At 42.0% G+C, this 14825-nt stretch overlaps 1 protein-coding gene across 4 annotated transcripts in view; it reads right to left on the bottom strand.

Annotated features, from left to right (window-relative positions):
• Positions 1 to 13579, bottom strand: part of pla2g6 (phospholipase A2, group VI (cytosolic, calcium-independent)) — a 71371-nt gene extending 57792 nt beyond the window's left edge. For 2 of the 4 annotated variants that reach the window (XM_048617594.1, XM_048617597.1), the window contains exons 1-3: positions 13466 to 13579; positions 9251 to 9322; positions 4828 to 5042 (exon numbers count right to left, since the gene is read on the bottom strand). In XM_048617594.1, coding sequence (XP_048473551.1) covers positions 4828 to 5030 — 203 coding nt within the window. In that variant the 5' untranslated portion in view covers positions 5031 to 5042; positions 9251 to 9322; positions 13466 to 13579. Of the gene's footprint in view, positions 1 to 4827; positions 5043 to 9250; positions 9323 to 13381; positions 13414 to 13465 lie in introns of those variants that run through there. The other 2 variants (XM_048617595.1, XM_048617596.1) reach the window with 2 other exon arrangements.
• Positions 13580 to 14825: the final 1246 nt, after the last annotated feature.

Genomic DNA, 14825 nt, shown 5'->3' with positions numbered 1-14825 from the left:
GGCAGGAACATTTAGTTTTTGTAGATTGCGTAAAAGTGCACTGCTGAGCCTCAAAGTTCCCATGAAAAGAATAAATCCATGCATCTACTAATTTGCATTCCAAGTTACCGATGTTAACAAATTTTATGTTCCGTTTTGAATTTGCATAAGTAGTGAACCAACAGTTTCATGAGCTTCCAAACATACAATCAGGGCAAAGCAGTGAAGCAGAAATTTGGGCATTAAGAGCACAGAAATGTTTGTGTTCCAAAAGCTTGTGATTCTTCTGCTTCAGGTCCATACAATCTTGATATAGACAACATACAGGTAGTTCTTCTATAACGTGATAGTTGCTTTCTTGTGTGACCTCGTGCTATAGAAAATTGAGTTTTGGAAATCGCTAGACCTGTACAGCAGAAAGTTTGTGTTATGTTAACAGTATCCACTATTCATCAATCGCGCTACAGCCAATTCGCACTAACAAAGTGCGTGTTACAGCAGAACTACCTGTATGGAAATGACCTGGGGCAGGTCAGGCCAACCCAACATTAATCAAGCTATTTTGGTCAATTGCAAACTTCATTCCACAATTTACAATAGTTCAGATATTCTGATTACCATCGGTACAGATTTGACCGATGGTAATCCTCTTTAAGATTACCGACTTACCTGTTGGCGATTTTTCCAGCTAAGGTTACGAGTTTGGCCTGTCCATAATGCTAACGTTGGAGGAAACCAGGAAGATTTCCACTCAACAAGGAATAGTGGAGCAGGGCAAGACATGCCCCTTTCTCACCACACATGTAACTGTTAGTGTCCCACAGGCACTTTGACAGTGGCTGAAGAAAGGTAAGTACATTAGATAGTGAGGCAGTAGTGTGCCAGGCAGGTAGGTTAGGGGATAGGGTGCCAGGTACATGGGGAGGGAAAGGTGCCAAGTGGACAGGGATAGGAAGGGTGTCAGGTGGGTGAGGAAGGGTAGGTCAGGGACTGGATGTGGATCAGGCCAGGCCAAGCCAAGCCAGGCCCGGTTCCAGCAAGGATGGGAGAGGTCAAGACAGGGATGTCAGAGTCATACAGCATTACTTTAGGGGAGAGAGGGTCAGTGGAGACTTGGAAGATCATGAGAATATCTTAATTATTGACAAAAAAAAAGGGTAGGAAGTCACTGGCTTCCCAAAAACAGCAAGATGAATGAGTTTTTTGTCTCGTAGACATAATCAGTTGTTGGAGTATTCTGCTGTACCAAAGCAGAGTCATTGAATACTTTTAAGGCATTCTTGATAAGTGAAGGAATAAAAGGATATCAGGGGTAGGCAGGCGTGTAAAGTAATCAGATCATCCATGAATATTACTGATTGGTGGAGCTGCCTCAAGGGACTGAGTGGTTTCTAATTCGTATGTATGTAAAATAATGAGGGATTGAATCGGAAATGTTACACCATTAAATTATGAAAAGAAAAAAGACTTCACATTTTAGTATTTTTCATGATGTCCCAAAGTGCCTTACAACCAATGAAAAACAAACAAACAGTCACTGCTGTAAAGTCAAAATCAGGGCAGTAAATTTGAGCACAGCAAGCTCCCACAAACAAACAGAAACAAATCTGCTTTTCAGTGGTGTAGATTGATGGATAAATGTGGCCAAGACATAAGGAAGAAGGCTCCAGCTTTTCTCTGAAATAATGCTGTTGTATGTTTTACAGCAGATAGTATATGGGTTTAATGCCTCATGCAAAAGATGGCGCATCCAACAGTGTAGTACTCCCTAAGCATTGCAATCAAGTGCTAATGTAGATTTTTAAACTCAAAGACAGTCATGGGCTGCTGGGGCATATCAATCTGATTTGAAATAACATAGACAATAGCATCAGAATTAATAGTTGGGAGTGATGCGCGATATGTCTAGGTATTATAAAACAGCCCACTATTAGTCTATAATAAACTAAACTACAACACTGAGCAGTCAGTTCAATGAACCTGGGAGTAATTCAGACTGACTTTGATAATCTGGTGTTCTTGAGTGTTTCACTTTCCAATACCAACACTTCTTGCTGAACACTGACACGATACAGACTTACTCATCAATATGTCAATTATTTCCAATAGACATTCTTAATCAAAATAAAAATTATTATGAACTTGATAGAGAAACCAGTGTCAGTTAGTGTTCCAGAAACAGTTCAATCGCGTACAAGGAAGAGAAACAGTAACATGAAGTGAGAGGCAGGAAGCCTTTCATTACCACAGAGATGCAGAGTTCCTCTTTTAGCAGTGAAAAGGGGAAAGCCTGTTTTTCTTCATAATTAATGATTCACCAGCAAAACAGTAAGAACAAAGTGACTTTTGAAAATGTGGTTTCTGAAAATTCAATTTTGTTGGTGAGTCATGGACTGCAGAGAAAAACAAGCCTGCTATCATCTGCGTCAAAAAAAATGTCACTCTTCTACAGACTTTTCAAGTGTTAGTACAGCAATTATGTCCTGGTATTGTACTTTTTTTAAATTCACTAAGGTCCATGTATAACTTCCATGCCACAATTTACATAACCATTCATCGCTAAGATTAATAAAAATGTTGTCTTATTAAAAACCATAGACACTTGCAAGATGACAGCACTGAACTCCGTGCAGCTAAGTGTACTGCCCACCAACAGGTGGTGCTCTCTACAGACATAGTGCTGAAGCTATTACTCAGGAGAAGACACAAAATGTCTATCTACATTAGTCATGATGTGGACACAGGTTTATTTGAAGACTTAAGTTTTCAGAGTCTCACTCCTTCTTCAGGTGTCAGGTGAGACCTGAAGGAGGAGTGCAACTCCAAAAGCTTGTGTCTTCAAATAAACCTGTTGGACTATAACCTGGTGTTGTGTGACTTTTGACCTTATCTACAATAGGGTATGCTCAGTTAATTCAGCTGAAGGTCAACCAAATGTTTGAGTGAGACTGAGATCCTAAATTAATCTAAAAGGCTGGAATGAAACTGTTAATGTGTTTATGTTAAACTATTTAGTCCATTATTTTAATAAGGACATTAATCCAAGCACATTAAGCTTCTAGTAGTGAAATGAATTTCAAGATCAATGCATATTTATTCATACTTCATGTAGCTCTATTTCAATAAAACATTCTTCAAAGTGCAATTAAACTATATTTCTTTTTCCTTCAGTTATTTAAATTTAAACTTAATGAAGATATTAATTAATGTTAGGCAATCTGTGTAGACATGGTCAGCAACTCTCATCCTATGAGTAAATAAAAAAATTAAATGAAATTTTTAAGTTGTTCATTAAAACCCTTTAATTCAAGTTTGTTTTTCCTTGTTGTTTGCCAAGATCATTAGATAAGATGGATCAAAAAGCCTCTCACATTTTAAAGATCATATGAGTTGATCTTTACTGATCTAAACAAAAACCTAATGTGCTGGGAAACATTTGCGGAACCATACAGACAGGTTGGTATTTCAGATGCACATCCTACACAAGAATGGACATGAAGAAGAGTCTCTACTTGGGAAAGATTAGGGGAGAAGTGCAGGGAAAATCTTTCACACAGAGGGTGCTGGGTGCCTGGAACACTGGGTGCCAGTGAAGGTGGTGGAAGCAGGCACATTAGCAACGCTTAAGGTGTACCTTGATAGACACATGAACGAGAGGCGAACAGAGGGATATAAACCACAAATGGGCAATAAATAGCGGGTCTAAATAAGGATTAGAATCAGTGTATGCTTACATCACAGTGCTCCTGTGCTGTTAGCCACCAAACAATTTCATTTTTCAGATATCTTCACTGACTTTTGAAGCTCACAAAACATGGGGACAACTAACAGATATTCCCAAGACCAGTCGTTTAGTAGCTGGCAATTTCACTTGATGGATTCAACTCCCACTCCAAAATGTGAACATCTAAGTTAGGCTAGCGCTCCAGTGCAGTATAGAGGGAGTGCTAATGGAGGTAGTGTTTTTCAAATGACATGTTAAAACTGGACCCTAACTGCCTTCTGGGCAGTAAACAACCTCATGACACTATTCAAAGAAGAGGTGGGAAATTTCTCTACATCACAGCAGTAGCCACACTTTAAAAATACTCAATTGACTATAAACAGAACAACATAAGAATTGAAGAAACAGGAGTAGGCCATCTGGCCCCTCGAGCCTCCTCCACCATTCAAGAAGATCTGGCTGATCTTTGCACGGAAACAGCTCCACTAACCCACCCGCTACCATAACCCTTAATTCCTTTACTGTTCAAAAATCTATCTTTGCCTTAAAAACATTCAACAAGGTAGCCTTAACTGCTTCACTGGGCAGGGAATTTCACAGATTCACAATCCTTCGGGTGAAGAAGTCCCTCCTCAACTCAGTCCTAAATCTGCTCCCTCTTAATTTGAGGCTATGCCCCCCTCATTCTAGCAAAGTATTTGGAACATCTTAAGGTCATGGAAGACGTTATGCATGGTAAATGCAAGTTCTCTCCTTTTCTCTGCGCGCATAACTGTTCCAAATGATCTCCATCTAAAGTACATAATCTATAGACTTTTGCCAAATTCTGTACTACAATGAAGAGATTTTCCACTTAAAGACTCCCTTAAGCCCCGAAATGTGACTGCGCTTCCCCTTCACACACAATGGATTTAACATAGATCCCATGCAGCAGAATGCACATGCAAAAGAAAACTCATCCCTCGCCACAATCCATCCCAACTCTCTTCATTTTTGGATTCTCTTTTTCTGATTCTAAATTAAAAGCAACCCAGGATAATATTCAATGAGGGAAAATATTACACACAAACCCTGTGACCTGGGAACTGCACAGTTCTAGGAAATCTCCATCACTGGATTCTCACCTGAAAGCATTCTGAGGTGTTTTGGGGTTGATTAGCAAGCAGTCCCAGGACCGCGCTGTCCGATGCAACATAATTCGTCCGTCCTCCATAACTCTGCTGTGTGACACATATTCGGACAGTGGCACCTCCCGTACACGGTAAGGGTTGGCAAAGAGGTTAGTCACAGTATTCAGTGAGTCTACCAAACGGCCAAAGAACTGCATTCCTACAACAACCTGCAAGGAGATGAGAGGGGTTGGGGGACACAGGGAAATGAGTTATTATTCTTTTTCAGTTTTCAGTTGAAGATGCTCCACAGTGCTCATATAATGAATGATTTGTATTTTCTACAGCATCCCAGAGCAATTTAACCATCAATAAAATATTTTTCAAGTGCAATTACTACTGTAAGGTAGCCAGCACATTAGCCAATTAGCATCTAGCATCTAGCAAAGTCCCACAAACAGCAACAAAAACAAAGTTGCTGGAAAAGCTCAGCAGGTCTGGCAGCAGCTGTGAAGGAGAAACCAGAGTTAACGTCTCTGGTCCGGTGACCCTTCCTCAGAACTGGTGGTGGCTGGGAAAACGTCAGTTTATATGCGGAAAATAGGGAGGTGGGTGGGGGAGGGAGTAAACGATATGATAGGGCCCAAAGAGAGAGAAAGACAGTTGGACAGACAAAGGAGTTGCTAACAGCAACAGCAATATCATAATGACCCGATCATCTGTGTTAGTGATGCTAATTGATATAAGGACAACTCCCATGCTCTGCTTCCGTAAGAGTATCGTAAGATATTTTAAGTCTGTCTAAGGAGGTAGACAAGTCCTCAGTAGACAAATTCTCCAGCTGAAAGAGCCTCCTCCAACACTGCAGCATTTCTTCAGTACTACACTGGAAGGCCCAGGCTTGGATTACATCTCTGGAGAAGGATATAAGCCCACACACTTTTAACTTCAGAGGTCAGAGTGCTCCCAAATGAACTGCATCTGAAAGATGGAACAAGTGAGGCAAAAACTATTAATACTTGAGCACGTTTCCACTCATGGGAAAGTCTAGAACCAGGAGGATATAATCTCACAATAAAGAGGTGCAAATTTAAGACTGAAAAGGAACTTCTTAGAGGGTTTGAGTGTCTATTGTCATTGTCACAGAGAGCTGTGGGGGCAGAGTCCTTGCGTATATTTAAGTCTGAGATAGATAGTTTCTTGATCAGTGGGGGAATCGAGGCGTTCACAGGAATGGCACTATCTTTACAGAGGCTTTACTCCCTCCCAGTACAAATGTAGTGAATTTGTGCTGATTCAATATCCGGCTCTGGTTAGGCCCCAACTAGACTATAATGTCCATTTCTGGTTACCACATTTCAGATGTGAAGGTCCTTGAGAGGATGCAGAGCAGATTAAATGGAATGGCTCCAAGGAAGTCGGTGATTTTATTCACAAGATTAGATTGGTTTCCTTAGAGTAAGCGAGACAGAGTGGAGATTAGATTGAGGTGGACACAGTTATGATTGTACATGGACCTTGGGGCACACAAATTTAAGACTTTGGGCAATGAGTGGTAATACACAGGAACTGACCTCTCGTGAGGTTGGGGGAATACAAAGGAATCAATGATGAAAAAGAAACTGGATGAAGACTCGAAGGAAATGGGGTCCAGGCAGAGGAGTTTGACTGGCTGGGTTCTCCACAAAGAGCCAGCACAGAATTGATTTGCTGGGTGGCCTCTTTCTGTGCTGGAAACGTCTCCAAGACTTACTCCCATCTTTGCTTCTCTTGTGCAAACAACTCGAGACCAGCTTCAGGAAGAACTTCTCATCTTCTCACCGAACACGATAGAGCCCTCTAGTCTGAAGTCAGGCAAGCTTTTATAACTTCAGACTTTAGCTACATCTTCATGTTTATAAGAAGTGCTTATATCAGGGGAAGGAAGGTTATAGATTATCACAACAAAGGGTCCAAATCCAGAGCAATTTTCACCCTGAACATTGGTCTGTCTTTACACCTTGAAGGAGTCACAGAACACACTGCCTTCAGTTTGCTTTTTGCCTTGTTTCTCCAATTTCTCCATGTTAATTTCTTTTAACTTGGGTGGGTGCCACAACTTCAGAGCTATCTCTACATTCCCACTGCATCCCCGAGAGGAATCTATATCATCGAACACATTTCCCGCTTTCCTCAGTTGTGGTTCATTCAGGCCGTTAACATTCTATCGCTGGAGGAATTGCTGGTTATCTCTCCCATTGATTTCAGTAAAAACACTTTTAGTTCTGGTGAAGGCGTTACACTCGAATTCTCAGTAATGATCTGCAGTGTAATGCAAGCAGCTTTTATACTTTGCTCTACATCTCCAGTTTATTTTTAAATGCGAGCGAGCTGAAGCTTACAAACTGAACTAAAATGTCACATTCAAATTGTTGCCCTCTTTCCTGTATTATAGGCAAACTTATGCCCTGGGCATGAAACGGTTAACAGCATTCTCTTACAGGCCTCAGCAATATCTCACTAATTCTGGATATCAACCACGGAAATCTGAAGGTGATTCCTTCCAATTGAGCCTCTTCCATGGTTGGAGCGATCCAGGCCTTACATCTACTGACTCCATCCCAGCAGCACACCTGAAACTTCCCACTCAAAGGCATGGGGAGCATTAGAATGTTGTCCTGCTTTCCACATGCCTGCCTCATGTGAAACTTGAGCTGTTACCCCTCTGTCCCATGTCACTACATCACACACTCACGAATAATAAAAACAGAAAAAAGTGGAAACATTCAATAAGTTTGACAAAAGATCGCTGGACCTAAAACATTACCCGTGCTTCTATCCCTGCAGACGTTGCCCGTCCTGCTACATATTTCCAATTGCTTCTGTTTTCATTTCATTTTCTGGTGTACAAAGTTTGCAATTTCTTATATTTTCACTTCTTGTTTTAAGAGCACACAAAGCAGGCACAAGATGGAAGGCACTGAGTCGGTAAGAGCATATGGAAATGTGATTAATCCAATTTGCAGCAAAGCCTTACTACATTAACACTAAGATTTAAATAAATTTAATGCTGTTATACTCATAAGATTACAGGTAAGAGATAATTTCTTTGAACCAAATGCTAGATTAGAGAACATGTTATTGTAAATGAAAATTACACCTCCCCAGCACCAGAACATTTTTCCGTTATATGTCAAAGATGTGAGAAAAGCGACTCATGGGCCCATAACAACAACTTATATGTGTACTGTGTACAGTTCTGGTCGCCCTGCTATAGGAAGGATATCATTAAATTGGAGAATATTCAGAAAAGATTTACAAAAGATGTTGCCAGGACTGGAGGGTTTGAGATAAAGAAACAGGCTTGAATAGGCTGCCAAGGTCTATTTCTTAGCGTGGGGAAGTCCAAAACTAGATGGCATAGGTTTAAGGAGAGAGGGGCAAGATTTAAAAAGGGCACTAGGGGTTACCTTTTCACACAGAGGGTGGTGCGTACATGGAATGAGCTGCCAGAGGAAATGGTACAGGCGGGTACAATAACAACATTTAAAAAGCATCTGGATGGATATAGGAAGGCGAAGGGTTTAGAGGGATATGGGCCAAATGGGGACTAGGTCAGATTGGGATGTCTGGTTGGCGCAGACAAGTTGGACCCAAGGGTCTGTTTCCGTGCTGTATGACTCTACGTAACACTTTTAACTTAATAAATCTCTTCAAGGCATATTATATAGCAGAAGATAACACTGAACCACATAAGGTCTGACAACCAAAAGCTTGCTTGAAGGTGTACATTTTAAGGAGTGCCTTAAAGAAGGAAAGAGAGGCAGAGAGGTTTCTACAGGAAATCCAGAGCTAAGAGCCATGGCAGCTGAATGCACATCCACCAACAGTACAGCTATTAAAATCAAGGATGCACTAGTGGTCGGAATAAGAGGAGCAGGGATATTTCAGAGGATTGTAAAGCTGAGGACGTTTCAGAAATAAGGGCAGCAGGGAGCAGGGCTGTGGAGATACTTGAGAAGAAGGTCACCCACCAGTTTGTAAGCATAATGTCTCAAGTTTGCCTGAGAAATCAGCAAAATGAGAGATTTTTCTGCAGGTTAGCAATTTCAAAAGCAGGTTCCCCTCCCTCTGACTCCCCGTAAATTTCCTGGGTTGCAAAGTGGAGGAGAACTGGAGGAAAATAGCAGTATCCAGTTATTATCCTAATCACATACAAAAATCTAGGACATTCTAGTTTTTCTAACTGTATGTGAGTCAAACACTTCCTCACCATGCAAATACCATGATATCTAATACTAAAAAGATTTGCATGAGGTTGAGGCATTTTGCTTATAAATCAATGTCACTCGCTCAGCTTTTCAATTCAATTCTCCAAAATCAAGGAAAGCCAACGAACCCTGGATGACTCGCAGTGATCCAATTGAAAATTGACAAATACTTTCAGATGATTTATTACCTTAAATGCAGCACATGAGACAGAGTTGCTATTGTTCAAAGAGTTTAGAACCGATGCTTTTCACTCTGGTATCTGCAGAACATAAATCAAGGAAGAAATTGTTTGGTTTAATTTTGACAGCACTGGGCTTTCTCCTGGCACAGTGTTGATTCAAACTACCATCCTTTGTGACTGAGTCATTCAATGATACAAATGCAATGATCAAGAAAATGTCAGTTGATAGCATAAAAAATATTCTGAATTTTACTTCACCAGCTGAATACAATTAGCCTTCACTTGCCAATCCTAAATACTGAAAACATCCAAAAAGGAAGTGCTTGGACCATTTGGGCCAAGTCTGAGAAAAAGTGCAGTGATGTTCGAAAGGTATATAGCCCATGCCTGTGGTTAGCATTGCTTGTTCGATGCCAGCCTGCACTGTGAGATATGTACCACTCCTTGAAGCACTCTGCAACTATCAAGTATTTGCTGGGCATAGTTCCTTGCTCCAACCACGAAACAAGTAAAACTTATCTCATCAAGTATAGTAGGTAGTTTCATTTCCAGGCAACTAACTGTCTGATTTTTGGAAAGAAATCTGTTCAGCAGTTAGTAAACATTTCAAATGCCATTGTGCTTATTAGAACATCATCTAATGTTCTATCCCTGGTTGCCCTTAAATTGCTGCATTTAGCCAAAATCTGTTGGGTTGCTTGAAAGAGCTGGTCACCATCTCAGAATTGTGAAGGAAAAAGTCCTTTTCCTGATCACATATAGGAGTTGGGATGTCATGTTGCAGTTGTACAGGACATTAGTTAGGCCATTTTTGGAACACTGCGTTTGATTCTGGTCTCCCTGCTACAGGAAAGATGCTGCTAAACTTTATTTCTTAAATTTGTTCATTCACGGGATGAGGGTGTTGCTGGCTAGGGCAGCATTTATTACTCATCCCTAAAAGAATCACATGATAAAGATGGTAAAGATGACAGTTGCCATCCCTAAAAGACATTAGTGAACCAGATAGGTTTTTCCAACAATTAACAAAGAAGTAGTGGTCATCATAAGACTCGTAATTCCAGATTTTTTTTAATTGAATTCAAATTCCACAATTTGCCATAGTGAGATTCAAACGCAGGTCCCCAGAAGATTATCTGGGTCTCTGGATTAACAGTCCAGCAAGAACACCATCAGGCCACTGCCTCCTTTTGCAATGTTCGGAAAAGATTTACAAGGGTGTTGCCGGTGTTGGAAGGTTTCAGCTACAGGGAGAGGCTGAATAGGCTGGAGCTATTTTCCCTGGACATTCGGAGGTTGAGTGGTGAACTTTATAGTGCTTTATAAAATCATGAGGGGCATGGATAGGGTGAATAGCCAATAGTCTTTTCCTAGGGTAAGGGAGTCCAAAACAAGAGGGCATAGGTTTAAGGTGAGAGGTAAAAAGCTATAAAAGGGGCTGAAAGGACAACTTTTTCACTCAGAGCGGTTCATGTATGGAAATGAGCTGCCAGAGCAAGTGGTGGCGGCTGGTCCACCAGATGCATGCAACTCCAATAACACAAGCTAGACACAACCAGAACAAACAGCCATGGCACCAAGATCAGCATTCGTTTCCTTCACCACCAATACTCAGCAGCAGCAGTGTGTACCAAATGCAAGATGTGCGGCAGCAACCAAGGCTCCTTTGACAATGCTTTCCAAACCTGTAACCTCTACCACCCAGAAGGTCTAGATGCATGGAAACACCACCAGCTGAAAATTTCATCCCCTACACCCCACACCGCCATGCCCCCACAACCAGGTCACACAGAATCCTGACTGATCTATACTACAGTTCCTTCACCAACACCTTCTCAAACGCAACCAGAGATCGGCATTAAATGCTAGCCTAGTCATTAACAACAACATCCTGTGAATGAATGTTAAAAAAAAAACTTCAACATTAACTTTCACACCTTCAGAACATCTCAAAAATGTTTCAAAGTCAAAGAAGCAATGTAGTCACTGCATAGTGGTGTAAGTAGTCACTGCATGGATTATGAAACACAGCATTAAATCGGCATAATGTAAGTTCCTACAAATGGCAATATGATGATGACTAGATAATCCCTAGGTCGTAAGATAAACATTGGCAAGGCCACTGAGGTAACTCTTCTCCTAAATATTGGCCACACAATCTTTTACGCCTGCCCAAGATGACACTCACAGCCTCGGATTTAATGGCAGCTCCAACACTGCAGCACTCCCGGAGTACGACACAAGCGGAGGCAGAGAGAAGTGTCAACCGAAATTTTTGCACTCAAGTCTCTGGAGTGAGACTGGAAACAAAAACAGAGGAGGAAATTTCCCTGCCCAATGTAACCTGCAAGCTGTTCTAAAATTACGCAATCAGACTATGTCTTATACAAACTGGGTGACCACTCTGCTAAACACCTCCACTTAGCCCCACAAACATGACCTCCACCTTCCACGCTTGCCACTTTAGTTCACCACCTTGCTCTCAGGCTCACGTTTCTGTCCATAATCTGCTGCAGCATTCCCCAGTGCAACTAAGCTAAAGGCTTATCTTCTGATTAGGTACTTGACAGCTTTCTATACTCGAGATTGAGTTCAACAACTCCACACTATGTCCAGTAGGTTTTTTTTCAAGCATTGGTCTGTATCACCATTTTGTAGGTTTTCTTTTCCCTTTTATACCAAGCTCTCTTTTATTCAGGCTTAACACTTAGAATAGGCCAATATTTTGTTTGTTTATTCCAAGCGTTAATCACACCCTCTTGACATTTTTGTCCACAATATCTTTGACGTTGAATGTCAGGCACTCCCTAACTCGTTAGGCCTTCCTTTCCATTCTACCTGACTTTCCTTCCTCTCAACAGCACAAAGCACAAAACCATGGTGGGACAGTTCTTGTGGTGCAGTGGTAGTGCTCCTACTTCTGAGTTAGGAGAAGCCTGGGTTCAAGTCCCTAACTACTCCAGAGGTGTATCTCAACAAAACATCTAAATCCTCAAAATATTTCACCAGAGAAAGAGTTCGACTGGACTCAAAACATTTTTAATTCTTGTTTCCCTTCTGAAATGCTGAGTTTCTGTCCATAACCTTCTAATCCTTTCCTTAGTTTGTCAGAAGTCACATGACACCAAGTTATAGTCCAACAGTTTTATTTGACATCACAAGCTTTTGGAACGTTTCATCAGGAAGGAGCAGTATTCCAAAAGCTTGTGATGTCAAATAAAACTGTTGGACTATAACCTGGTGTCGTGTGACTTCTGACTTTGTCCAACACCGGCACCTCCACATCATTTCCTTATTTTATGAGGGAAGGGGGATGGTGTAGTGGTAATGTCACTGGATTAGCAATCCAGAGACCCAGACCAATGTTCTCGGTGCATGTCTTTGAATTCCAACCATGGCAGATGGTGTAATTTGAATTCAATTTATAGAGAAATCTGGAATTAAAACCTAGCCTAATTGTACTCTGAGACAACAAGGTGCAGGGCTGGATGAACACAGCAGGCCGAGCAACATCAGAGGAGCAGGAGGGCTGACGTTTCGGGCCTAGACCCTTCATCAGAAATTGTATTCCGTTCTGAGGAAGGGTCACCAGACCCAAAACATGAACTCGGATTTCTCTCCACGGATGTTGCCAGACTTCCGAGCTTTTCCAGCAATTTCTGTTTTTGCTTCTGATTGTCAGCATCCACCGTTTTTTTTTGGGGGGGTTTTTAATTGCAATTACCGTCGATTGCCATATTATTTCTCTGATGTTCTTCAGGAAAGGAAATCTACCAACCTTACCCAATCTGGCCAACGTGCAACTCCAGACCCACAGCAATGCTTTTGAATCTTAATTAAACACCCCCAAAAAAAATTACATAAGTGATAGGGTGCCAAAGATGGCCACTCAGCCCATTAAGCCTATCTCAGCTCATTAGATGGACATCATAGATTGTCCTTTGAGCAACCAGACACTGATACCCACATCCCAGACAAGAAGCAATCTTTCAAAAAAATGAATCACTGCTCATCCTGACTGGATTTTGCAAACTGTGTCTTATTCATATTTAAGGTATAAATTGACTATAATTGAAAGATTTTCTGACTCCTAATACATTTACCAGGGCCCCATTCATGATGTTCTCCCTCACTTACCAAGCTGTTATATTTTAATTAAATATCGTTAGGCCTAACCCAGGCTCCCGGATCCCTCCCTCAGAACATTCCTGAAACATTTACCTTCAATCGTCGATCCCCCCTCGCCACACCCACCGACACCTCCTGTCCTGATTGACAGCCGCAAGCTCCAATCGGCTGGCGGACCCTACCCACCTGGTATGATTGACAGTGAGACCGTCCATTTAGCAAGCGGTCGCTACCCACCCGTTATAATAGATAGCCGCACTCCCCAATCTACGCGTGGTGCCCACCCACCTGATCTGATCGACAGACGCTTTCTCCAATAAACAAGCGAAACCTGCCACGAAGCTATGATTGACAGTCACTTTATCCAATAAACAGGCGCAAACTCCGAAGGGTGCAGCGTGTAATCACATGGTGGGCTTGGGGCGGGACCTTTTCCCACGGCTACGGATTGTCGCTGCTTTCACTCACGGGAAATCCGCCCGGCGCCATTTTTGTTCAAGGCATTGCGAGGACCCAAGACGGCATGCAGCGGTGATTGCCATCTTTAATACTGGCAGACTGCAAAGTGGGAAGGACAAGTAATATGAATCTTCACAATGCAGCCAAAGAGGAACTTCCTCAGCAACACGTAAGGAAATAAAGATATTACAGAACTATTACGGTGCAGAAGGTGGTCCTTCATCCACTGTCCCTGCACTGGCTCATTAAATAAGCACCAGTTATTGACCATAATTTATTAATAGTTGGGCTCTCATAATTTTGTACACCTCAATGAGCTTTCCCCCTCAACCTTGTTTGCTCCAATGAAAAGGAATCTTAGCCTATCTAGTCTTCCTTCACAGAGGAGAGGCCAAAGATCAAAAAAGCAAAGAAGGGTCTAGACCTGAAACATCAGCTTTCCTGATCCTCCGATCCTGCTCGGCCTGCTGTGTTCATCCAGCTCTACACCTTGTTATCTCTAAAGGGAATTACAGTTAGGTTTATTGTCATGTGTACTCAAGTACGGAAGCACAGGATACAGCGAAAAGTTTACAATGTCGCCTCACATGGTGCCAACTTAGATACAAAATAGGGAAATAAAGAAAAAAAGTTGCATTACCCTACAGTTATTTGTAGTATAAGTTAGAAAAATAACAAATAAAACTAAAAAGATAAACATTACAGTCTTTCTATAACGGGCCTGCAGTAGATCAACGCAGGGGGCATCCACACATGGTCTGACTGGGCTCACAAGCTGTTGACCACCTGCAGCAATCCCCCATCCAACAACCATCCTGCTGCGTTCTGGGCACGCAAGTCTTCCCCCTCCACTCAGGCCTCCAGTCCTCTGTCCTTCCCCCTCCATCCCGCTGGAAGTCCTGCTCTGCTCGGGCCTCCAGCCAGCTGACTGTCTTCCTCCTTCTGGCCATCCCACTTGGCTTAGGTGTCCAGACTGCTCAGCTCCGTGCACACT

Source organism: Rhincodon typus, chromosome 37, assembly GCF_021869965.1.
Source record: "Rhincodon typus isolate 14 chromosome 37, sRhiTyp1.1, whole genome shotgun sequence".
NCBI classification, from domain to species: domain Eukaryota; kingdom Metazoa; phylum Chordata; class Chondrichthyes; order Orectolobiformes; family Rhincodontidae; genus Rhincodon; species Rhincodon typus.
The sequence above is the reverse complement of the archived record's forward strand: the minus strand, read 5'-3'. Positions and strand labels throughout refer to the sequence as shown.